General features: G+C 47.3%; 1 protein-coding gene across 2 annotated transcripts in view; it reads right to left on the bottom strand.

The window, feature by feature from the left end:
- DNAH7 (dynein axonemal heavy chain 7) overlaps positions 1-26,894 on the bottom strand; it is a 1,158,398-nt gene that overhangs the window by 389,307 nt on the left and 742,197 nt on the right. For both annotated transcript variants that reach the window (XM_069225862.1, XM_069225863.1), the window contains one exon: positions 20,904-21,067. In XM_069225862.1, the coding sequence (XP_069081963.1) occupies positions 20,904-21,067 (164 nt within the window). The remainder of the gene's footprint in view (positions 1-20,903; positions 21,068-26,894) is intronic.

Genomic DNA, 26,894 nt, shown 5'->3' with positions numbered 1-26,894 from the left:
ACACTCATCAATTGACTACGCCGGATTGGAATCACCAATGATACGCTCAGATGGGTGGCATCTTTTCTCACTGGACGCACCCAGAGAGTCCACCTCCCCCTTCACCTCACAACCCAAGCACACCATCTGCAAAGTACCCCAAGGCTCATCCCTGAGCCCAGCCTCTTCAACATCTACATGACACCCCTCACAGGCATTTGTCAGATCCCACCACATTAACATCATCTCCTGCGCAGACGACACACAGCTCATCCTCTCTCTCTCTCAGAGGAAACCACATGGGCAAATACCTACTTCCACAATTGCATGACGAATGTTGCAACTTGAATGAAAGACAACTGCTTGAAGCTCAACACTGACAAAACAAACGTTCTGATCTTCGGCAAACACACCGCTCTCTTGAACAACTCCTGATGGCTAGCACAGCTCGGACCGAACTGTAGGAGGCTGGCCTGGCTTATAGTGGGTACCTGATGGTACTTACACCTTGTGCCAGGTTCAGTTATCCCTTATTAGTAGATTAGTAGTGTTCTAGAAGCTTAGGCTGATAGAGGTAGCTAAAGCAGAGCAGCTTAGGCTGAACTAGGAGACATGCAAAACTCCTACTATACCACTTATATCATATAGGTACGATATCATACTCAGAGTTACTAAAAATAAAGGTACTTTATTTTAGTGACAATGTACCAAAAATATCTCAGAGGATATACTACCTTAGAAGGTAAGTAAGATACACAAAATATACACACAAACCAAAATCAGGTAAGTAAAACAGTCAGAAAGTAGTGCAAACACTGTAGAATACATAGGATGCAATAGGCCTAGAGGCAACACAAACCGTATACTAAGAAAGTGGAATGGGAATCACGAATGGACCCCCAGGCTAGTGTAGTTTGTAGAGAGTCGCTGGGAGTGTAAGAAAGCACTAAGGGTGTCCAAGATACCCCACCCCAAGACCCTGGAGGTAGGAGTAAAGTACTACTATTTCCCCAAAACACACTAAACCCGTGATAGTGGATTTTGCAAAGACCACAACAGACTGCAAAGCACTGAAGACGGATTCGTGAACCTGAGGACCTGCAAAGGAAGGGGACCAAGTCCAAGAGTCATGAAGGTGTCCAGGGGGGGCAGGAGCCCAATAAACCCCGGATGAAGGTGCAAAATGGCTGCCTCCGAATGGAAGAAGCTGAAGATGCTGCAACAATGAAAGGTGCTAGGAACTTCTCCTTCATGCAGAAGATGTCCCACGGAGTGTTGGAGGATGAAGAGTTGTTTCTTTGGCAAAAGACCCCAAACAAGCCTTGCTAGCTGCAAGAGTCACAGTTGAAGAAAAAGGATGCTGCCTGGGCCCAGGAAGGACCAGGATGTCGCCACTTGGGAGAGGGGACAGAGGGGGCCCTCAGCAACGTAGAGAGCCCATGCACAAGAAGGTAGCAACCCACAGAAGACTTGAACATGGGTTCAAGAAGTCTGAAGATGGCGGTCGTCTCAACACTGCAAAAGAGGGTCCCACGAAGCCAGAGATCAACTCAGGGAGCTGAGCATTGCAGGACAGAGTGCTGGGGACCTGGGCTTGGCTGTGCACAAAGGATTTCATGGAAATGTGCACAGAAGCCCTAGTAGCTGCAGTTCACGCGGTGCACAGGATTACTGCCTGTAGAGGGGAGGCAAGGACTTACCTCCTCCAAATTTGGACAGTTGGACCACTGGACAGTCTGGGTCACTTGGGTCTACCACCTGTGTTCCAGGGGCCACGCTCGTCAGGAAGAGAGGGGTCCCAGAGTACCAGTGACGCTGAAGTTTGGTGCCCGCTGGAGCAGGGGGAAGGTTCCATCAACCCACAGGAGATTTCAGCGTGGCTTCCAGTGCAGGATGAAGGCAGGCAGCCCCCAAAGCATGAACCACCAGGAAACAGTCGAGAAAGCTGGCAGGATTAGGCGCTACAATGTCGCCGGTAGTCTTCTTGGTACTTTGTTGCAGTTTTTCAGGCGTCCTGGAGCAGTCAGCGGTCGATCCTTGGCAGAAGTCGAAGAGAGAGGTGCAGAGGAACTCTAGTGAATTATTGCAAGTCGTTATCTGAGGAAAAGCCCACTGGAGAGACCCTAAATAGCCATCAGAGGAGGATTGGCCATCTAGTCAGGCAATCACCTATCAGGAGTGGTCTCTGACGTCACCTGCTGGCAGTGGCCACTAAGAGTCCTCCAGAGTGGCCTCACACCTCTGGATCCAAGATGGCAGAGGTCCGGGACACAGTGGAGGAGCTCTGGGCACCAACCCTGGGGTGGTGATGGACAGGGGAGTGGTCACTCCCCTTTCCTTTGTCCAGTTTCGCACCAGAGCAGGGACTGGGGCTTCCCTAAACCGGTGTAGACTCGCTTATGCAAGGAGGGCACCATCTGTGCCCTTCAAAGCATTTTCAGAGGCTGTGAGAGGCTACCCCTCCCCAGCCTTTAACACCTATTTCCAAAGGGAGACAGTGTAACATCCTCTCTCAGAGGAAATTCTTTGTTCTGCCTTCCTATTTCTGGGCTGCCCAGACCCCAGGAGGGCAGAACCCTGTCTGTGGGGTGGCAGCAGCGGTAGCTGCAGAGAAAACCCCAGAGAGCTGCATTGGGAGTACCCAGGGTCCATAGTGGAGTCCCGGGATGCGTGGCATTGGCACCCCAATACCAGATTTGGCATGGGGGGACAATTCCATGATCTTAGACATGTTACATGGCCATATTTGGAGTTACCACTGTGAAGCTACATAGAGGTATTGACCTATATGTATTGCACGCGTGTAATGGTGTCCCCGCACGCACAAAGTCCAGCGAAATTGCCTTGAACTATGTGGGGGCACCTTTGCTAGTGCAAGGGTGCCCTCACACTTAGTAACTTTGCACCTAACCTTCAGCAAGTGAAGGTTAGACATATAGGTGATTTATAGGTTACTTAAGTGCAGTGAAAATGGCTGTGAAATAACGTGTGTGTTTTTTCACTCAGGCTGCAGTGGCAGTCCTGTGTAAGATTTGTCTGAGCTCCCTATGGGTGGTAAAGGAAATGCTGCAGCCCATAGGGATCTCCTGGAACCCCAATACCCTGGGTACCTAGGTACCATATACTAGGGAATTATAAGGGTGTTCCAGTGTGCCAATTAGAATTGGTAAGAATGGTCAGTAGCCTATAGTGACAATTTTATAGGCAGAGAGAGCATAAGCACTGAGGTTCTGATTAGCAGAGCCTCATGACACAGTGAGTCACTACACAGGTACACACATTCAGGCCACAAACTATGAGCATTGGGGTCCTAGCTAGCAGGATCCCAGTGAGACAGGCAAAAACAAACTTACACTCAGGAGCACTCATCGACTCTTTAATCTCATAAGCACTGAGATCAGCCACCAGCTCACCGCCATCCTCAACACCTCCATAACTAGAGTCACCTTCCCCAACGCATGGAAACATGCAGAGGTGAGACCTCTCCTCAAGAAAACTTTGGCCGACCCCAGCGAGCTCCAGAACTGTAGTCCCATCTTCATCCTCATGTTCCCCACCAAAGTCCTAAAGAAGGCCATCAACCTCAAATTCACAGATCATCTGGAAAGAATAAAACTGCTGGACCCATCCCAACTGGCTTCAGAACCAATCACAGCACTAAGACAGCCCCGATCACTGCAACAGATGACATCCAAGTCCTACCAGAGGAAAATCAGCCGCCCTCAGCCTACAGCCTTCGACACCGACTCCCACCACACACTCATCAATTGACTACGCCGGATTGGAATCAACACTGTTATGCTCATATGGGTGGCATCTTTTCTCACTGGACGCACCCAGAGAGTCCACCTCCCCCTTCACCTCACAACCCAAGTACACTATCTGCAAAGTACCCCAAGGCTCATCCCTCAGCCCAGCCTCATCAACATCTACATGACACCCCTCACAGGCATTTGTCAGATCTCACCACATCAACATCATCTCCTGCGCAGACGACACACAGCTCATCCTCTCTCTCAGATGAAACCACATGGGCAAAGACCTACTTCCACAATTGCATGACGAATGTTGCAACTTGAATGAAAGACAACTGCTTGAAGCTCAACACCGACAAAACAAACGTTCTGATCTTCGGCAAACACACCGCTTTCTTGAACAACTCCTGATGGCTAGCACAGCTTGGACCGAACCCCCCGCCGAAAGACCACACCAAAACCTCGGTATCACTGGACAGCAAACTCTCCATAAACCGTCAGGTCAATGCTGTCCCCTCAGCCTGCTTCCACACAATCTGCATGCTCCTCAAGCTCTTTAGATGTCTCCCCATCAGCACTAGGAAAACAGTGACGCAGACCCTCACCACCAGCCGGCTTAAATATGGCAATGATTTACATACCAGCACCACCACTGAACTCATGCAAAGACTTCAGACAATGCAGCAGCCAGAATAATCCCTAGCTTGCCCAAGAGAACACACCTATCACCCAACACCTAAATGACCTCTGCTGGCTCCAGTCCAGAAAACATGCCACTTCAAGCTCCTCACCCACGTCTACAAAACTCCTCCACAACCATGGACCAGCCTACCTGAACTGCCGTCTGACTTTCCACCTACAGACCAGTAACCTCTGCTCTGACACCTCACCCTCACTCAGACACCACGCATCCACTGCAGACGCTTTGGAGGACGCTCTTTCACTCTCCTCGCCGCCAGAGCCTGGAACCTCTGCACTGCACCCTAGCTGAACTACTTTAGGAAGGAACTCAAGACCTGGCTTTTCAACTGATACCTAAAGCACAGGACCTGGACCTGCCCCCCGGGGTGATAAGCCACGCTATATAGGTACGACTTGATTTACTGATAAAGTGAAAAGGAGATGTTGTGAAAATAAGGCAGCTATATGTAATGCAATATGATAGGAAAATATACAATCAAATCCTATGCCCTTTTGTCAACTATTATCTTCCACTAAACCTTTGATGATTACCATGCATTAGCATCTCAGAACAGTGAACAACTGTGCCATAGCTAGAAGACGTAATATTCTAGATTTTAAGGATCACTGAGAAAAATATTGCGTGAACACAAAAGCGTGTCAGAAATATCGAGGATCAAAATATCAAGAAGGTAAGTGCAAATAGGTATAGATTTACTATTCTTAAGTGCAAATAGGTATAGATTTACTATTCTTAACTGTGCGTCTACGTACCTTGAAGATATATATATATTGTCAAGGTACATATATGTGGAGATATATATAGTAAAACGTTATCGAAACTTACCTTCACAATATTTTTGCCCTCAATATTCTTTACACTATTTTGTCCATAGGATGTGTTTTCCCAATATTTTGTCTAAACAACAGATTTTAGTAACAAAAATATATTTTTTTAAAAACAGTGAAGCATAAGTGCCTAAATATTTGAGGGTGGTGCTAATCTGAGGACATCCGATCATGCATGTTCGGCGGGGCTTCCAATTTATAGAACGTGACAACAGGAACATGCACCTCCACTGTCTACTGCTGCCTTTGGTACAAGAGGATCAGCATAATTAAAGCTTTTTATTATTATCCTTTGTGTGGTTCGATCATTTCTAGAGCTGATTTAATAAATTAAAAACATGAATCGTTGTCAATTTCATTTTCGTGGCCCTCTTAGTAGCAATGACATGATTCAACAGAACTCCAGTACCTTCTGCACTGTAATCTAAAAAACAGGGAACAAACTGGCAGAAGAGAGACAGAGGTTAAACAAAATGAATTTGGAACTCAAGAAAAGGAATTATGAAAAACTGAATTAAACAAAAAAAACTGGTGAATTCTTTTAGTGATATTTCTGAATCTCAGTTTGATGTTAATAAACTAAACTTAAAAATGACTCGGAATGTTTTGAACACAAGTTTGTAACAGTGGCAGACTGCATGATGTTGTAACACTCATTGAGTAGTGTAACATATTTTCCAAATATGCTGGGCAAACACAAGACGGTCAGAACCTGTATTAGGAAAGACTGTTTTTTTTGTTGGGATCAATGCAAAAACAATGGTTTACAGATCCGCACGTTCCCATTATCAGGTTCTCTGCTCAAAAGTATCCAAGAATTTCTCCGGTTTTGTTCTACATTTGGAGTACATTTCTGACTTTTACAGAATTCACAAAGGAATCCAGGGGCTGTATTATACATTGCACTCACTCAGGGGGTACAACGGGCGTGTGCATCCTCTTTGCGCTCCCTGGGGCACAATGGGATTATAGAAGGGTTGCAGATGCCTGTGTGGCTCCTTCTGTAATACTAATAGCACTTGCGCACATGTTGCACCAGCGCCATCATGAGGGCATTTCCTCATTTGCAAGGTGTAGGGTTGCTGGGCCCCACAGTATTCGGGGTACAAAATGAGGACACGTACACAGGGGCTGTAGTCTCAAGGGGAACTGCGTCAGCACAGCCCCGAGTTTATTACTACAGTTCGGTTCCGCATTCCAGTCGGATGCGCGGAACGTAACGCAGAGAAGAGAGCCCGGGTGGCTCTCTACATCCCTCCCATGTTTTACTTCACACAGAAGAGAAGAGAAGATATACAGGAAAACCCAAAACCCACTAAATGAGACAAAAAACACAATAACAATAAACTGAACAAAGGATACGAACGTCATGGGTACAACGCCCCTCTGGTGAGCAGGCGACGATGGTCCAACATTGCTTTCTAGGGCCCCAAGGTACAGGCAAAGTCTCTGAGCTGGCTGTTCGGCACTGGGTTGGGGCGTAGATGATAACGTCCACCCCTGGGAAGTGATTCTCCCCTGCCCGCATTTTCACTTAGAAGGTGTTGTGCACTTGGTGCCGCTCCCTGAGCACCTTCAGTCTGTCCTTCCTCTGCTGGGGGTTCCGCCATCGAGTCATCGATCTCTCCTTCTTCCTCGGATGTGATCACAACCCCTGTTCTCCTGAAGTGTGATATATTCCTAGTTACTCTCTGCCTGCCTTGTGCGGCTGTTATCATAGCACCCCGCACACTAATGACTTGCCAGGGTTCAGGTTCAAATGGAGTTTGGAATTTTCCCTCTGGCCGGCGGTTCTTCACTACCACCATATCTCCTTCCTGAAAGCCCTGGTACCGACCTCGCCGTCGTTCAGTAGCTTTCCGATTAGTGCGTTCTCTACGTTGCTGAGTGGCTTCAACATCCAGTTCTGGGGATGTCCACTGAGGACCAGCCGGAATGCAATATTGAGGCGGAACCTTAAACATCAGTGCGGCCGGGGCACACCCCGTAGTACTATGAGGTGTCTGGCGATAAGCACCTAGAAATTGGTGTAGACATTGCTCACTGTCTGCTCTTTGTTCAACACCTATTCTGAGTGCTCGGTTTAAAGTTCGCATGAACCTCTCGACATCCCCATTGGCCTGCGGCCAGTATGGCATGACCTTGCAATGATGTATGGCTAATCCTTCAAGGTAAGACCAAAACTCATGTCCATTGAACGGTGGACCATTGTCTGTTCTGACTTCGTCAGGGAGCCCAAACATAGCAAATGCCTTTTGAAGCACCGGCCTCACATTTTCAAATGCCGTGGACAACACCACGTCAACAACAGGGAACTTGGTGCACGAGTCAATGAGGACGACAGTCAGCCGCCCGTCCGGTAAACTCCCAAAATCCATACTCACTTTTGTCCAGGGCTTTGTGCTAGCCGGCTCAGTGTCTACTGGACAGCAGGGTGGCTCTCCTGATGTCATGACGCATGAATGGCATTTCCCCACCAATTCGTCCACCTGACTATCCATGCCAGGGAACCACACTTTTGCCCGCAATCTTGCCTTGGTCTTCACAGCGGCCTGGTGGCCCTGATGTGCTAGTTTCACCACTCTGGCCCACAAACTCTGAGGCAGTACGATTCTTCTTCTTCGAAGAACCAGTCCTTGACCATCTGTGGACAACTCATCTCGCACCCTCCACATCCCTTGCATTTCTAACTTGCATTTGTAGTTGGCTACTTTAGTCTTTTCCAAGAACAGCTTCCACTTTCTATGACTCAGTGCTTCTTTGACCTGATTGAGTACTATGTCCCCCTTGGTGGCATCAGCAATGTCTCCTAAACCTAAGGCATTGGGACATGCCGACTGTACCACCATACTGACAAACACCTCCGTGCTCTCTTCGTCGTTCTCTTGGGAGTCATTGATCGTGATTTGGGACGGGTGGCAAGATAAGTAATCCGCCGGATTATTTGCTCCTGGTCGATAAATAACAGTAAACCTGTAAGGTTGCAACAGAACAGTCCACCGCTCTATTTGTGGGGGCGCCAAGCGAGGGCACCCGGCAAACAGTGCGACAAGAGGCTTATGATCGGTCACCACCTGGAATTCTTGACCATACAAATACAGGTGAAAATGTTTGCACGCCCACCGAATCGCCAGAGCTTCTCGTTCTATCTGGGCATATCGTGTCTCAACTGCAGACAATGCTCTGCTGGCATACGCAACCGGAACAGACTCCTGTGGGTTCTGTTCTTGGAGAAAAACAGCGCCAAGACCCACTGGACTTGCATCCACCACCACCTCGGTACATCTGTGAGGATTGAAATAAGCCATAGTTGATTTGTCTAGTAGCGCTGTCTTGATGTCAGCAAACGCCCTGTCCCCATTGGGCTCCACTCCAACCGATGACCAGCTTTGGTGAGCTGTCTGAGAGGCTTCGCCATAGTCGCGAGCTGTGGAATGAACCTCCCGCAATAGGTTGCCATGCCCAGGAAGCTTCTTACTTCAGTGGGGTTTTTCGGAATTGGCGCTTGACGGATGGCATCAGCTTTACGAGGATCCACCAGTAGACCATCTTTTGAAAAGACATAGCCAAAAAACTCCACTGACGTCTGATAGAAAGCGCACTTCTTCTTCTGGAGTGTTAACCCTGCCTCCGACAACCTCTGCAGTGTAGCCCTTAGATGTCAGTGATGTTCTTCTCTAGTTTTGGAATAGATGAGGTTATCATCACTCAAATTGATCACCCCTTTCAGTCCTGACAGCGTCTCTCTAATCATGTTTTGAAATACTTCTGCAGCCGAAGGTACCCCAAAGCTCAGTCTCTTGTATCGCCGAAGCCCCACGTGTGTTGAAAAGGTGGTGATGTTCCTAATGTCGGGGTCCAGCTCCAGTTGATGATACCCCGCATTGAGGTCCAATTTCGAGAGCCCCTGCGCCCCATTCAAGTCAGCTATGATGTCATCCATCGTAGGTGTTATGTGCCTCTCTCTTTTAATGGCCTTGTTAGGAAGGCGCATGTCGACACAGAGACGGATGGCGCCCAGTTGCTTGGGTTTTGGCGCAATCACTAACGACGACACCCATGGTTTAGGCCCTTCGACCTTCTCAATGACTCCTTGGTCTTCAAGTAGCTGTAGTTCCTTCTCCACTGCCGGTCGCAGATGAAACGGAACGCATCGGTGTCTGAGGGCAACGGGCGTAACTCGGTGATCTATGTGCAGCTTGTCACGTTTTCCTTTGAGTCGTCCCAAACCTTCAAAGAGCTGCGGAAATCCGTTAACTAGGTGGTCGGCCTGGGAGTCATACACTTGTCGCACGAAAAACACAAGTTCCAGCTCTTCCGCCATGTGACACCCCAACAGAGTGCCTCGGTCTCCAGTCACCACATAGAACCTTGCCTGTGTTGTCACCTGCCCGCTGGACACTGCCACCTCCAACGTGCCCCTTAGAGGAAGCCGCTCTCGGCCCCCATAATTGTATATTTTAGTGGTAGTTAGGGCAAGCGAGGGTGTTGGAGTCAATTGTTTGAATAGAGTCTCATCCATCACATTCACCGATGCCCCCGTGTCTATGAGCACCGTCGCCGACTTGCCATTAATCTGGACGTTACTCATGGGTAGTGGTCGCTTTTTCTGCTGTCTCCCGCCAGTGAACGAGATCACAAAGATGTCTTCATCCTCACCTTCCTCGAAGACTGGAGTTCTCTGAGCCAGGGCTTCACCTAATTCCTCAGTCTCTTTGGTTACACTGCTGACCTTGGTGTCTCTTCCTTTCTGGTTTCCTTGCCAGCCTCTTCCGGACCTGCACACTTTCGCAAAATGATTGTCTTTGCCACACTTATCACATGTTTTTCCTTTTGCCGGACACACCATTGGTGGTTTGTGTTCGTACCCACAACTCCTACAGGTGCACGCACCCTGTCTGACAAAATTTGCTTTTCGTCCCGGCGGTTGACGAGTCTGCATGGCGTCCACCTGCTCCTCTTTCACCTGGACTGGGCGTGTGGTTGACGCAGCGGCCAGTGATTGCCCTCGTACTGCCGCCAGAGCATCCACCCGTACCGCTGATAGTTTGTGTGAACGTGGCAAAACCAGAATGTCATCCAGGGGCATGCCTTGCTGGCGTAGGATGAGCTTCCTTAATGCGTTCGACCGGCATCCTTGAATAATCTGTGCTCTAATCTCCTCTTGTTGATTTAGGCCCACACAGGAACTTGCTAGCTTCCTTAGCCTCGCATAAAACATCTCCATTGACTCAACGGCCGTCTGCTGAGCCTGCCGGAGTTTGAAACGCTCAAAATCTGAATCCAGCGGTGGGTCAAAATGCTTATTGAGGGCTTCCACTGCCGCATTAAAATCCGATTTATCCCCTGTGTTTGGGAGTGCATCGAACAGTTCTTGCAGCTCATCACCCCTCATGAGCAGCATGAGAGATCTGCGCACAGCCCCGTCTGTCTCTCTTGTGGCGCAGAAGTAGTTTTCTAGTCAGTTTAACCATAGGCGCCATCTTGGTGAAGCTGTGGCCGGGTCAATCAGTTGGCTAAATGGGGGCAGCGCAGTGACTGAGGAATGAGCACTGGCACCTGCTTGAGCCGGCAGCTGGGGGTTCTCTTGCGGTGAGGCATTCATGATCTCTCCCGGTCTGTAGGCACTTTGTTGTTGCGTTGCACGTCCCCTTCTTGTAGTGCCTCTTATCTATTTTTTTTTTCCAGGCCACCTTCAAATGTAGTTAGCCATGCTCCATGGGGAGCGAGAGAAAGAAAGAGAAAGAACGTTTTTTTTTCTTTAGGGTTGCAGATCCCCTTCTTGTAGTATCTCTTTTATTATTATATTTTTTTTTCTTTGGGGTCTACCCCACTTTGCTGTTCTACTTGAGTTGCTGTCTTTTACTTATGGTGTTGTTGGTTTTCCTATGTTTTCTTTTTTTTTTATACTATCCCCCCCTTCTTTTTTTTTTTATTTGATCCTCCTTCAGGGCTTTCCTCCCTCCTTCACGTTTTGGTCGGGGCTCCTGCCCCTCGGGCTCCTGTGCTGTGTTCCCCTCTCTGGGGAGTGCAGCCTGAGCGTCTCGCTTCTGGCTGTGAGGCATGCGCATGTGTTTTCAATCGCACGCAGCCTCCTGGTGCTGCCGGGCCTCCCAGCGGGGACGCTGTTCTTCCCGCGGCGCCGAAGGTGAGGTTGAGGATCGGAGTCTATTTCCCTGCTCGCGGGCCGCGGCAGGGATCGATGGAGTGCCGGGCCGGCTGGGCAGCTAATAAAAGGGGGAGGTGGGGCATACCTGGTAGGCAGGGCGCAGCGCCTATCCCAGAAACTGCTGAGCGCCGTCCGGCTGCACGCTCCTCAATATTTCTTTATGCGGCACGCGGGGGATGTGCCGGTCACGAATTTCTTTCAGTCAATGTTACGGGCAACTCAAGTGCGACGCGGGAATGTCGTAAGCCCGCTCGTCCCCATTGTAGGGTTGCTGGGCCCCACAGTATTCGGGGGACAAAATGAGGACACGCACACAGGGGCTGTAGTCTCTAGGGGAACTGCGTCAGCGCAGCCCCGAGTTTATTACTATAGCTCGGTTCCGCATTCCAGTCGGACGCGCGGAACGTAACACAAACAGAGAAGAGAGCCCGGGTGGCTCTCTACACAAGGGTGCGTGTCTCACTGAATGCGCGGACTCCAGGGCAGCACGATTCACAACTGCCCCCAGGGCATCGCATTCATTGTAATATGGTACACTTTCCCTGTTTGCGCCTAACCCAGCTGTTTAAAGGTGTGCCGGGCACAAAATGGGAAAATGCAACCTATTGGAGATACGGGTCCAAAAGTGCATATGAGAAGATGTGACAGTCGATGTTCCCAGGAACACTGTTGCCATTTTTTTGTGAATTACTAATTCTGCCTGTTTTCAAGCAAAATCATGAGTAAACACCTACATAGTGTATATCTGTATGTATTATATATTTACGTAAATGAAACTTAGTAGTATATAACTATATTTCAAAACCTTTTTACTTTTTGCTGTACATAGAAAAAAAAATTCTTCATGGAAAAAACATTTTCCTGCATTGCCACCAACCCTGAGAGCTCTTACAAACACATACAGCCAGGGCACAGTTTTATTAATGCCCTTGAAAGGAGTAAAGGTTTGACCATGTGCTGGGTGGGAATGGGCCATTTAAACATTTGTGAACACAAACCATTTTTTTATTTTTTTATTTTTGTATTTAATTGTTGTTAGCCTATCCGGCCATAACAATAATCACACAATAAATATCAATCCATCACACTCGGTAAAAATCACATTAATAAAACATCTCAGTAGAAAAGGAAACTGTGCTTAAGTTATTGATTTAACATGTGCCGAAATGTATCCGATTTACCCTACATTATCATAAAACATAATATATAACCATAATTTACATAAAAACTTAACTTATTCTAAAAAACGTTATAAATCTAATATTTAAATATCTTGTTCTGGCACAAATCATTTGGGACCTTGCAGTGTCTGCCAAACGTTTAATGGAAGCCCGAGGCCTAACCCAGTTTTACACCACCCTGCACCGATTTCCCTAGCTGGATAGCTATGGGATGACATAAGCGGTTATGCCTGTGCCAACTGTGGGTGCATTGATGAACGTAACTTCCATGCTTCCAAGATATAAGTTGAAACCTTTGTCACGATGTGTTTCTCGTCTGATCGCATACATAACACTTCCGCCTCCTTGCACTTCCTAACTCCATAAGATCTAAAAAGTGGGCGTAAATACAATTTGCGGAGTTTAAGCGTAAAGTGACATAATAAAAGGAAGTGGGAAAGTGTTTCTGGGCCACCATGAAGACATGGACAACATTCAAATCTACCCAGAGGAACGGGTTGCCATCTGTTTACCACCGCCGTCACATGTAGTGTGCCCATACGGAATTTAAAATAGAGAACCCTTTTTTCCTCCGGAAAAATATTGTCTATGAATATTGCTGGTTTAAGTTCTTGGTTAAACAAAATGTAGCGCTTAAATAAAGGGCTAGGTGACTCACACATAATATCAGTCTTTTGCTCCCAATATGCCTTTTTTATGACAGCTAAACTAGGCCTTCTGATTTTTTCTGGATGGAGCCAGAGGTCTCCCTGGCCGATAGCAGCCAGGGTAGTTGAGATATGTTTGAACCAGGGCAATTTCCGATGGCTTTGTAGCTTCATGATGTCCTTAAGTACGTCTCTATAGGGTTTAAGTTCCTCTTTTGACCAAATACGGATCCAGTATCTTACTGGAGTCAGAGCAATGTAGTCCTCAACCTTTCTCATTTGAAGATCAAGTCTTATTGCGTTCATTGGTGTAGCATTGCCTAAACAAAGTAATCGGCGTAAAAATTTATTCTCGGTTACTTGTATTGATGGCGTCTTTCTGAATCCCCAGATCTCTGCGCTGTAAAGTGCTGCAGCTCTTGCTTTTGTTTTATATGCAAGCAGTGCAGAACTCACAGAATGGTTGCCTGTAGCTTTTGCAAATCTGAGTACTGCTCCAGCTTGTTGGGCCAAGGAAATACTACTTTTATAGATTTGTGGTTTCCATGTCTGTTTTTCGTCTAATCTGCAACCCAGGTAATCATTAGTGGCCACTCGGGCCAAAGGCTTGTTGTTTGCCCTAAAAGTCGATTGCATCGTCTGTTTTTGGTTAAGAATCATAAACTTTGTTTTCCCCTCGTTGATTACCATGCTCCTTGAGGTACAAAATGATTCGAAACCCCTGAGTAGTCGATGCATTGCTATCTCCGTTCTTGCTAGTAGTACAGCGTCATCAGCAAAGAGCAGGATAGGTATGCTTTATTGGCTAGTTTTGGCACATCCAGATTTAATTCCCTCAGGACTTGACTTACTTCATTTATATAACAATTAAATAAGGTTGGGGCCAAAACACAGCCTTGTTTTACGCCTCGCTCGATTGGAATTTCTGCCGTATAATCATTTCTCGTGGTGTATCTGACCCTGGCAGTATTTCCTGTATGCAATAGAATTAACAGCCTTAAAATTTTTCCTTGTATGCCCATTTCCGACAATAATTGCCATAGAGTTTGGCGGTTTACGCTGTCAAAGGCTGTTTGAAGATCCACAAAGACCAGATATAATGGACAATCTTTAAGGGTGGCATATTTAGCGCAGATCATGTTTAGCTTAAAAAGTTGATCTGTTGTACTTTGGCCTCTCCTAAAACCAGCTTGGTGTGTTGATATTAGATCTCCATCCTCTAACCATGGGTCTAGGCGTGACTGAATCATTTTGGCAAAAATCTTTCCAACACTATCAAGCAGTGAAATAGGCCTGTAATTGCTCACCATATCCTGAGGCCCTTTTTTGTGAATTGGAACAATTATTGATTTCTTCCAAGAGGTAGGGATTACCTCGTGGTGCCAAACACTGTTAAATAGACGGGCTAGAGCAGGTAACCATAACGCTAGCTGGTTACGGTAAGCGTCTAAAGGGATGCCGTCTGGGCCTGCAGCCTTATGCGGCTTTTGGAGGAGGATAACTTGTTTTATCTCTTTCTCACTGAATTCCGGTATTAGCTCCATTACACATGGAATGGCATAGGCTACCTGCATGGAATTTGTGCTGGGGAATTCGTTAGGGACTAGTTCATTCTGGGTTTCATTTGCTAATCTAGCAAGCCAATTTGAAGGTACTGCATAAGTCTTTTGAGGTGGAAATACCTTAGTTGATCTTTGATTTCTGCCTACCAGCCCTTGAGTGAGAGTGTTTGAGTTATTGGTGCTCCCGGATGCCGTCTTGGCCACTTCCTGGTACAAGGCGGTAAAATGCTTTACCCAAAGTTGTGGGTTGATATTCAGTTCTAGATTTTTCGAAGGACCTTCGCATCCCCACCTGACTATCTCCCAAAACGTTTTGCAGTTCCCTGCCGATATTGCCTGCAGTAGAATTTTCCAGAGTTTATGTGGGAATATCTTCCTTTTGTATCTCAGTAATTTTTTGTACTGTTGCCTGCATTCATGAAAATATTGCTCATTGAAGTCGTTCAAATGCCGGTTCTTTAGTGCTTGTGATAAGGTCTTTTTTAGCTTCAAACACTCTTCATCGAACCAGCCCTCCGTCATTTTAGGATTAATTTGAAGATGCTTGGTCTTTTCCTTTTTTGTTTGTACTAGCAAATTATTAAAATTATGCAGGAGGGGTGAGGCTTCATTAACTGGTAGGTTTAAAAACGTGCTAAGTGATAGCAACCAGGTTTGACTAGGTGCACTCGTATTAGGTTCATCCTCATTTGACCTTAATATGTTTTTCCTATTTGGTCTCATGGTTATTGTTAAGCTATTTCCATTGAATGGAGACTCAGCCTTCCCTGGGCTCGTGTCCGGATGGACTATCTCCATTAGCAGTGGGTCGTGATCACTCTCAATCCTGTCCCTTATTTCCATATCGATGACATAATGCCAGGCTTCGATGTTTATTGCCATGTAGTCGATTATACTTTGCCTTTTTCCAGTTCGAAAGGTAGATTTAAAAGTTCTATCTGAATTTGTTCTTCCGTTTAATGTGCGGATTCCTCCTTCTATTAATGCTTCAAAGATTAGTTCTCCTTTCTTGGAGTCTTTACAACGTTGGGTGAGAGGCGTTGGAATATTCCAAGCATGGTCTTCCTCTACTACTTGTTCATCCCAGAGGATAGAATGAGGTTTAGTGTTGAAATCACCGCATATCAGTAGAACTTTTTTACAAGGCTGAGGAGAGCGGTTGTTCGTGTGACCTAGTGCTGGGTTCCTCCAACCCTTAGTTCTTTTATTTAGGATATGTTCCTTAAGGAGCCGCACACCTGGCATGACTTGAACCCGGCTGATAGGAGGGAAATACACGTTTACTATTTCGAATGACCACTCCTCATATTTTACTGCAAGCGTCTGGATTTCCTTGCTTAATACAGCATGAGTTACTACGGAGTTTCCCAGTAGTGAAGTTCTGATCCAAATGATCAGACCTCCCGATGGTCTTCCTTTTTTTTGCTTGATAGCGGGTGAGTGGAAAGTGGAGAACCCATCTAGGTCAATAGCATGAATAGACCAAGTTTCTTGGAAACAGCTGATGTCTTGTTTTTTAATGAATTCAACCCAGTCCTTATCCTCCATTTTGTTTTTTAGGCCTGCAATGTTCCAGCTTAGAATTTTTAATATGGGACTAGTTTTATCTTTTGTGTTCAAGCCGTCCATTTTTTGCTACAAGCTTCTAGATGGTTGCTCTTCGCGATTCTGTGACTGTGGAGGATTGCCCCTGCTGTTTCTAGGGGAATTAGCCAACAGGCAGAACCTCATATTACTCAGATTTATTCGTTCAGGGAGTTGTTGTTTGGAGCTAATTGCTCCCTGGAGTATCGAACCAGGATTGCCTTTTACCTTTTGCCTACCCAACATGTTTTGGTTTGAAGCTTTTTCGAGAAATATTGTTGGATATGGTTCCTTTTGTGGAATAGCAATGGATATTCCCCAGGTCTTCATCATGTTAGAACATTTTACGATCTGTTCTGCTATCCAAGGTGAGGCCCAAACTGTTTCGGTTGATTCCCCGTTCTCTAATTCTTTTTTTGGTATGAATCTTACTGAGAGGAGGTCTTTAGATGTTACATTCTGTACGGCTGGCAGGGAGTTGACCAAATGTAGGATGTTAGACCTGTTCAGGATGTCGTGACTTCCTCTTGAAGAGTACTCAGGGATAAACGTGATCATGGCTTCAAGCTCTTTAGTTATTTCAGTGCAGATCTCAGTATGCCCACCACCTCCCTGCGACCGTCTTCCTTGGAGTTCATTATCTTCATTTTGTCTGTCATGAGTGGTAACTGCCCGACTAGTCAATGATCGTTCTACCTGGCATTTTTCCCTCCCAAGTTGCAACTCTTTGTACCTATGTTCTTCATAAAGTTGCCTTTTTGGAAGCCAGTTATCCCTTTTTCCTTTGGTTTCCAGGTCCAGTGCTGGGCACGGTAGAGCAAGTGAATCAGTGATCCACCCAGGCTGGTTACTGAGATTGTAATTTCCAGGGCTAACCTGAGAGCAATATTTTACCTTTGTCCGGGGTGCAGGAACCGGGGCTATTGTGTTGTCCACGCACATGGTTGTTCTTATACTTTGTTTGCTTCCTATGTGCTTTGGGGTCTCTGCCCTTCTGCTTTCACCTATGCTGTTATCTTGTTCTACCCCCTCAGTGATGGAGTTTGGAGGCTGCTGGCATTTTCCATAGAGATCTCCTACTATGTTTGAGTAATGTACCTGGGCTGAGTGTTCTATTTTTTATAGCTGAGAGGTACTTATCGATGCCAGTACTTGATTTTGTTGTTTCTGGGCTCCCCTTGGGTTGTCCATTGGCTAGGGGGTCGTTTGCCTCATTTGCCTCGTTTTTCCCCTGATTTGTTCCAGGATCTTTTTCAGACCACCTTCCTTTATCTAAGTCATGCCCAGATGCTTGGTGTCCCCTGGGGCCAGTGGGTATACGATTTATATGGGAATGGTGAGTGCAACTTTTGTCGCATAGTAATCCAGGATTTTTATTTATAAAATTAATGACTTTGTCAGTAGGTTTCTCAAGACTCTCAGACTTAATGCTTTCATCTCTTTGCTGCTGTTGGGCAGTCTCATCACATGTGTTCCTGATTTCTCCTATTGGGCTTATCTGTTGTAGCATGTTTAAAACCTTTTTTGCTGGTGCTTTTTTATTTCCTCTAGCTTTCTTCCATGTATTTTTCCATCTGCCTATTGGTTGAGGCCTTTTACTCGGGGTCCTTTTTTCTACTATATTTGGGGCTTTGGTTCCAAGTTCAGGACTTCCGTTGGTTCTCTCCATCTTGTCTGTCTGATTTTTTGCATCTGGGCAATTCTCTCGTCCTGGGCCAGAGTGCCTTTCTCTATCTTCTCTGTCTGTTGGCCTTTCAATTAATCTAGATTCTGTTTTTCCTGACTCGTAATTGCACACCTGTGTGCTTTTGAGGCTATGTTTGCAATCTTCGATTATGTCTTTGATTACTTTCGGGACTTCCAGTAATTTTTCCAGCAGTGGTCCACAGGCTTGTCTGTCCGTCTTGTCCATCTTGTCAGCCGCTGCCTGGTGCAACAGGTTTTCCCTTATTACGCCCTCTACTAGGGCCATCCTGTAATCTATAGATTGTATTGAGGTTGTAAATTGTTTAATCAGCTCAAGTTGATCGTCAAATTTTGGAGACTGGGCCATAATCGTTGTTGCAATTGAGCCCAGTGTTGTACATATAACTTTCATGATGCTAAGAATTGGTTGATCTAATGAAGGGTCATCTCTGTTTCCCCAATTTTGCCCACTTTGCTCGTTGGTTATCTGGCCTCCTAGGTTATTATCTTCCTCTCCTCTGTGGCCTTTTATTATGCTACCTTCCAGAAAGTTTAGATCTTCTGATGTTATACTGTTTAGTTGGGGGTCTATATTGCCAATAACGGAGTTGTCAGGCGAGGACAGCTCCAGACTGAAGGAACTACTATTGAGTCTGCCCAGCATTAAATTAGTTAAATTAGTTTTTACAATTTGGGTTTCGCAGTGAGGCTGTGGCGCTGATAGTTTATGGGTCTGTTTGGATGGTAATTGATCTATTTCCGGACCCATTGTATTCTGGAGTGCTATAAATTCTGCTTGGGCACATCGTGGAGGAAATGTTAATGAGAGATTCCCGGAGTTTGATAGTCCCATTTGGGGTTCAGGATAAAGTGATTTGTTGCTTTTTCTTTGCTCTCCCGAAAAATTGCCCCACTTTGGGAAGTTATTTGACTCCACTTCGCCATCCCCAAGGGGGTTATTCATTGGACAGGATAGTCGCGATAAGCCAGCCAGTTGCTGCTGGAATAGGCGAGTGTCCTGGAGCCCGGTCTCTGATAGCTCCAGTTCACCCCCCTCCACATTGCTGCCACCTTTTTCCCCCGATGGCTGTAATGGGAGGTCACTGGCTTTGGAACTTTGCATTTGCAGCTGTTCGGGGTTTAAGTTCACTTGGTTATAGTAGTTAGTAATAGTGTTTATTTTTAATCTAGTTTTCCTTACTCCCGTGATTCCACCCGGGCCCGGGTACATCGGTGTATACTGTTGTCTCCTACACAGAGGACTTGCAAGGCCCCCCACAGTTTCTCCTGCGTACAGTAATGCACACCCCACGTCATCGGAGTCAATATGGGCTGGCAGCCGAGGCGCTGACACCGCTTCTGGTGTCCCACCCAACACTTCTCCAGGCTCGCGTTCGCTTTCGTCGCCAGGAATCCCGATTTGGACACCCTCTGCTGTGTCCTCTCCTAGATTTATGAACCCCCCCCTGGGGTAACTGGACGATTCTGGGGTCCTGGTCCTGGTCCTGGTCAAACCCCAGACCTTGTGAACTATTGAGTTCCTGCTCTGATTTTTGGAATTTTTTGAATTTCACTGGGTGAACGAGCGCCTCGTTTGCCTCCCTGGCCTTCTTTGTTTTTCCTCTTGTCCCAACCATCTTCGAGGGCTTCTCCGTTCACCGTTCGCTCCCCACCCACTTGGCTCCTTAGTTCCTTACTAGCTTCCTTCCTTACTTAGTCTTTAGGATAGACCACCAGCCGGACCACCAACAACATCCACCAACAACAACGTCAGGTCCAAGGCCAAGGCTAAAGCTAGGGCTAGAGCCGAGGCTGGGTGGGGCTGGGTGAGACGACGCGACTAAGCACCAGGGGCTGGAGCCGAGAGTAGAGACGGAGGGAGGATCAAGTGGCCAAGAAGTGTCCCATACGACAGGATCTGAACAGAGAACCCCCCCCCCCAAAACAGCCAGACCAGCTGCTCTCCTGGTCTGCTCACCTGGTCCGGGCTGCGTCTGCGTCTGCAGGGGGTCCACAGGGGGTCCGCAGGGGAGGCAGAAGACTCCCTCAAGCTCCCTGTGCCTCCTTGTGGCTCCTTGTGGCTCCTTTCTGGCTCCTCTCTGGCTCCTCTCTGGCTCCTCCTGGCTCCTCGCACCACAATCCGCGCCAAGACCACGACGCTGGAAAGGAGCCCTCACCCTCAGCCGAAATACTGCCGGGGGTACACACCGGCCGAGGTTGCCGCAGCAGCAGCGGTGGTACGTTCACGGCTCACCCTCCGCGGCGAATCCAAGACGCGAGCCACCCGGCACCTGCGTCCTCCGACGTCGTCGTCCTGAAGCAAGCCGGAAGACTTTGAGCGGTGATGCTCGGTGAGAGGGGTTTGTGCCTGGGATAGTTTCAGTAGAGCTCAATCCGATCACAGAAAGGCTCTGCAGCAGAAAGGGGTGAAACTAGACAGTGGCGCAGACAATGTGCAGGCGTGTAGCTTGTGAACACAAACATAACTTTGGGTGAGATGAATGCAGGGTATTTTTTCTGTGGAAAAACACTCCCTGCCTCAAAGAGAAGACTTCCACAAACGTGCAACTACATGTAAGTAAATATTTGTATGTGTGCAAATCCATGTATTGATATACAAATCACGACTATTGGCACGATTCAATTAGAAGTGGATAAGCAAACTGAGGCTTAGTCAATAAGGCTAGTGAGGTGTACGTGTTTCACGAATATTTATATCAAAACTATTAGACTGAAAGACAAATAGCATTCAATCAGTTGTATTTAAAAGGCATTGCTGAAGCAGTAACATATCCACGTTTTCAACTTACGTAATAATAATGCCATTATCAATGGAGAAGCTATCCGAAGGTAAACCAGCAATATTCCAGGCTCTGATTTTTACGGGATCGCCTAACGTGACAGAGAGGGAGAAATCGTCGGAACAGGGTATGTCTCGGTCTTTCAAATCCTCAGCCCACTCTTTAATTTGAGTCTGAAAAAAAAGACAGATTGAGACCAAATCTGTTAAAATTAGTATTTTGACAAGACACACTTTTGCATAGTAGAAACCTCTGAAACATTCCACGAGTAGTTAGTGCTGAAAAATATGCAGCGTTTTGTGCTTGCTTCATGAATAGTCAAACGAAAGCCAAGTGTAAATATGAAGTGTCTATTTCACACAGACACTTAACACTGACATGAAGAAAGACAACACTGCAACTAAGGGAGAGTGAGAAGAAATTTGGTGGTAAGAGCGATATCTATCTATCTATCTATCTATCTATCTATCTATCTATCTATCTATCTATCTATCTTTCTTCTAAAAGAACAAAGTGTACCGGGACGTTATAGTTAGGTTCAGATTTTACATGACAAAACTATAGGAATTCAACAGTCATAGATGTACTTATCGCAAGAAATTTTATCCCGTGCTCTAGGGTAGCTATAACTCACGTCCCGCCATGCTCAGTTTTCTCATCAATAATTTTATTGCAAATATTGAAGTGATATTATCAATGATGTCATAGATGTCAGAGCTGATGTAATACATAGGGTAATTAGCAGTACATGATAAGGGAGCAAGTTATAGTTACACCAGGGCACGAGTTATAGTTTCTTGAGATAAGTATAACTGTTTTGTGTGTGTCAAATATGAACCTAACTATAACGTCCCCATAACCTTTTGTTTTTCAGAGAATTTCTAAGGTTCCTCAATTCTATTTCCTAACCATAACGTCCCTGTAACCTTTGTTGTTTTCAGTGAATTTTAAGTTTTTTTTAAAGTTAAGTAATATTTAATTACCTTACACATTGAACACAGGTGTGGGAGGGGAGGGGGTATCAAGCCCTGTGGCCCACCGCCAACATGCAGGCAACCTGGGAGGGGGGCATGTAGCCCCCCTCCCCAGATGATTATGGCACTGGGGACTCCATCCCCGAGGCCCACCCCTATAAGTAAATGGGGAGGGGGGCATGCAGTCTCTGTCCCTGGGCTGATTTGGGCCCCAGGGACCTCATGTCCAGGGGCCCGACCATCAAAAATGAGGGGAAGGGGACTATGTGCCCCATCCCAATTCCCCAGGCCAATTTGGCCCTGGATCTCCCACTCCCCAGGACTCTCTACCATTTATCATTTAGGAGGGGGCATGGAGTCCCCCCTCCTTGTGCCAATATTGGCTGTGGGGACCCATCTCCTGGATCCTGGCCAATAACAATTATCAGCCCAGCCAATTAGTGCAAGGGGAGAGGGACCGGCTGGCACCCTTTCCCAGGCCGATTTAGGCCAGGGGACCCCATCCCCCAAGGAACGGCCAGTCAATGGTGGGTGCCCTGGTCCTACCGAGGGCAACCAGTGTCTTTTTGTTGGTGGCTGCAGGAGGAGCCCCAATGCCCCCCCGGTCCCTTCTGGCTCCCTGACTCCAGAAGAAGCCAGCATTGCTTCTGCACACAGAGAGTAGCAAAAATACTGCTCCAGGCATCTGGGAACATATTTTTCATCTGTTTCCCTGCCTTGAAACTGATGAAAAGTCCACTCCCAGCGGGCAAGAGCACTTTTCCTGCCCAATGGGAGCAGGCTTATGTTTGCTCTCGCTTGGTAGGAGCTTTAAATTCCCAACCACCAAGCAAGAGCAAACAGGTTCTCCAAATTCCCAGGAGTGAGCACCCCGAGCCATAGCAGGAGTCCAGCCCTGAGGGATGGGGTGCCAAGGGCTATCAATGGCGCCAGAAGGGGATGCCGTACAGCCCCCCTCCCTTGGCATTACATGGCTATGCCCCGGAGGATGGGGTCCCTGGGACAGATCGCATTCTGGGGAGGTGGCTCCCCTCCCCATTTATTTTTAATTTGTGGTTCCGAGGGGATGAGTTACCTGGGCCGAAATCGGCCTGGGAGGGGAGCTGGATGCCGCCCTCCCTATTATGTATATCAGCCGGGTCCTGGGGGATGGGGTCCCCAGGGCTGACATCGGCCTCGGAGGGGGCCATGCAGCCCCCTTCCCCATGTCACATTTAACCGGGCTCCAGGGGATAGGGTTCCCAGGGCCGAAATTGTCCCAGGAGGGGGGTCTCATGACCCCCTCCCATTGTTTACTATCAGCTGGGCCCCGGGGAGGTGATGGTCGTCAGCGCCACCTCCCATATATAATAAAATACTATTTCCCCCGGGACCTGGCCCACACAGGGAGGTCAAGATTAAAAAGAAGCACAGGAGATGGCACTATTAAAAAATGAAAATGCTGTGTTTTCGCAGAACCTCTGCAAATTTGCGGCAAAAATAATAATACAATTTGTTTTTGCCGCAAGCAGCCCCAGAGTGTGTAACAAGGTCTGCTAATTATAATAATTTGAAGTTGGTGGATAAATTGTAAATGAAAGTTGTAATTATAACAAGTATTTTAAAAGTTTGTACAGTTTAAAATTGATGTGCATCGGGAAAATACATTTTCCTAACTATAAACAAGCTTTAACCTTCAGGTTTTTTATTGAATTTCAATGTTTTTTTTAAAAAGTTGTAATAAAAATTTGTTTCAAGACCTAGAGTCTAGTGTCACAAGTGGAGAGTTGTAATGAGGAGAGTCATACAGTACTGTGGAGGAGAGTTTTGTAAAGTCTATTGTCAAAGACTGGAGTATTGTAGATTGGAATTGAGTGGAGTAGAGTAGAATGTACTGCTGTATTGTATAGTGTAGTAGAGTGTAGAACAGTGGAGTATAGTGGAGTGGAGTACATTAGAGTGGGTTAGTGTGGAATGGAGTGGTGTGTCAGACTATAGTGCCATGGAGTGCAGTACAGTGGAGAGGCATAGCATACAGTCAAGTAAAGTAACATAAACTGGAGTACTGTATTTGCAGTAAAGTGTAATAGGGTGTTGTACAGTATTGGAAAGTGATGTAGCCACCAAGGTTATGCCCTGCTGTTCCAGCCATGTCCAGAGCCTCTGGACGATGGGTCCATGACCCCACACCGCCCTGCTTATTGCAGTAACACATTGCGGTGGTGTTGTCCATGAACACCTGCACTATCTTCCCTTTGACAGCTGGAAGAAATACCTTCAATGCTAGCCGAATCGCTTGGAGCTCCAGTAAGTTGATATTGAGTCCCGATCCAGATGGAGTCCAGAGACCTCAGATCGCCACCTCTCCTAGATGGCCAACCCATCCCAAAAGTGATGCATCTGTCACTACTGTAAAATCTGGTAGGGCAAGGGAGAGAAGTCTGCCTCTGACCAAATCACGGTTCATTAACTACCACTGCAGTTCTTTTGTAGTTCCCTCCGAGATCTGAACTGTGTCAGTGAGATTTCCATGATGCTACACCCAACTTCAGGTCCCACTGCAGAGCCCTGATATGCCATCTGGCATGTTTTACTAACAGGATGCAGGAGGCCATGAGGCCCAGTAGCCTCCAAGTCGGTCTCACCAAAATCCAGGATAGAGGCCAAAACATCAGAACCATAAACTAAATATCCTGGACTCGCTGCCCGGGAGGATAGGCCCGAAACTGCACTATGTGCAGAACAGCTCAGATGAGCTGGAGCATCAGACAGGGAGTCAGGAGTGACTTTGGCATATTTACAGTGAACCCCGGTGAATGCAGGAGGTTCACCATAGTCTGAAGGTGGGTAACAACCACATGGGGCAAAGGAGCCTCCAACAGCCAGTTGTCGAGACAAGGGACGACTGAAACCCCTAGCCTGCGTAGATGAGCTGCAACCACCCCCATCACCTTGGTGAACACCCCAGGGGCACTGGTTAGTCCGAAGGGTAGTACGGTAAACTGACAGTGCTCATGACCTACCTTGAACCGCAAGTAACGCCTGTGGGTAGGCAGGATGGGGATGTGAAAATATGCATCCTGCAAGTCCAACGCTACCATCCAGTCTCCTTGGTGTAGGGCAGACAAGACCTGAGCCAGAGTGAGACCTCTCAATTTCTCCTTTTTGAGGAAGAGACTGATGTCCTGCAAATCCAAAATAGGGCAAAGGCCCTTGTTGGTTTTTGGGTATCAGAAAGTAGCAGGAATAACAACCACTGCCTACTTCTGATATTGGGACCCTTTCTATGGCTTCCTTGGCCAAGGGAGCTGCAACTTCCTTATGGAACAAAACCAAGTGATCGTCTATCAGCCATTGTTTTGAGGGAGGCAGTGGGGGAGGGAAAGACTGGAAGGGGAGGGAATAGCCCTTCTGTATGATCTGCAAGACCCATTTGTCCGATATTATGGACCACCAGTGAGGGAGATGAACCTAAATCCTCACTCCAACAGTACATGGTCTTGCAGAATCACACTAGAGGTGGGGGGCTGGATAGCAGACGACTTCTGGCCAGACCCTCTGCGTCTGAAGGCACAACAAACGTGTCCCTGCACAAGATGTTGGCCTGACGGAGGACTGTGGCTGACCTCCAAAGGGGCGATACATAGACTATTGGCAAGGGGTTGCCGAGAGGCCGAAAGACATGGTGGTAGCCTGGAGTCCTTAAAGCGCTCCAGCTAAGAGTTTGCATTTTCACCAAATAGGCGGGTCCCATTAAAGGGTATGTCCATGAGGTTTGCCTAGACATCCCCAAAAAGCCAGATGTACAAAACCAGGTGTGGCATTGAAGGGCCACAGTTGATGAAATTGCTCTACCCAGCGAGTCAGTGGTGTCTAAACCTCAGCTTATTGTAAACTTCGCCACATCTCTCTCATCCTTAACTGCTTGGAAAAGAATGGCCCCGCATCCTCCGGGACCTGAGGCAGCACCTGTGCCACCATATCCCACAAAGTGTGGGAAAAATGGCCCAATAGGCATGAGGTTTTTACCGACCTCAAAGTCAGGCTGTTGAAAGAAAACATCTTCTTCCAAGCGAATCCATCCTCTTGGATTCCCTATCCAGAGGTGCGGAAGGGAAGGCGCCATGGGATGTAGATACTTAGACTATCAAGCTCTCTGGGGTAGGGTGTTGGGTGAGGAAACTAGGGTCACCTGGAGCTGAGTGATGGTGGTGGGCGATTTTCCTGTTTGCAGGAGCCCTTGTGCTGGGTTTGGACCCGTCTCCAGCAGGACATCAGTGAGGGCTTCATTAAAGGGCAACAATGTGGAAGCTCCTGGCTGGAGCACCTCTGTGAGGAGGTTAGTCGTGACTGGCACCGTATGCAGATCAAGGTCAAGGACCTCTGCTGCACTACACACCACCATTGCATACTTTGCACCCTCCTCTGTAGCCACCGTAGGAGGAGAGAGCAAGCATTTATCAGAAGAGATATCAAGTCCACCGGTCTCTCCTAGTTCCTCATACCAGTCCAGTGGTTCCATGTGGGTCTCAAGAGGGTCCAAAGGCCCCTCTCATTCTTCACCAGTGCCTGGCTGTTCAAGAAAATGCTCAGACATAGATCTGGCACCTGTGGGCACCTTCAGCGTCAAAATCGGCTCCAGATTTTCGGTGATCAGAATGGGGCTCGCACAACTGGTAGGTGCCGGTGGCTTCAGGAGTGGCGATGTCGGGAATGGCTCCAGAGAAGGCTGACTATGTGAGGCCTGCACCTTTCAAAATATGGAATCAGATCCATGAGGCCCCATCGAAGCTGAGGATGAAGCTGCCAGCATGGAACCTGATGGGGCCCTCTGTCGACTCCGTGGGACCCACTTAAACACGAGGCGCATTGCCTCATAAAACTCTAAGTTGACCGGGGGTCGCTCTGGCTCCCAGAAAGGGAGGAAGCCGTGGAGTTGGTCCTGGCATCGGTTCTGTGGAACCGTGACTGGAATGTAGACGTTCCTGAGTTTCCTCATCGGCTGATGGGGGAAGCAAAGCCAAAGTCTGCTTAGACTTTTTCTTCT

Source organism: Pleurodeles waltl, chromosome 3_1 (assembly GCF_031143425.1).
Source record: "Pleurodeles waltl isolate 20211129_DDA chromosome 3_1, aPleWal1.hap1.20221129, whole genome shotgun sequence".
In the NCBI taxonomy this organism is placed as follows: Eukaryota; Metazoa; Chordata; class Amphibia; order Caudata; family Salamandridae; genus Pleurodeles; species Pleurodeles waltl.
Note: the sequence above shows the minus strand (reverse complement) of the source record. Positions and strands in the feature narration are given on the sequence as shown.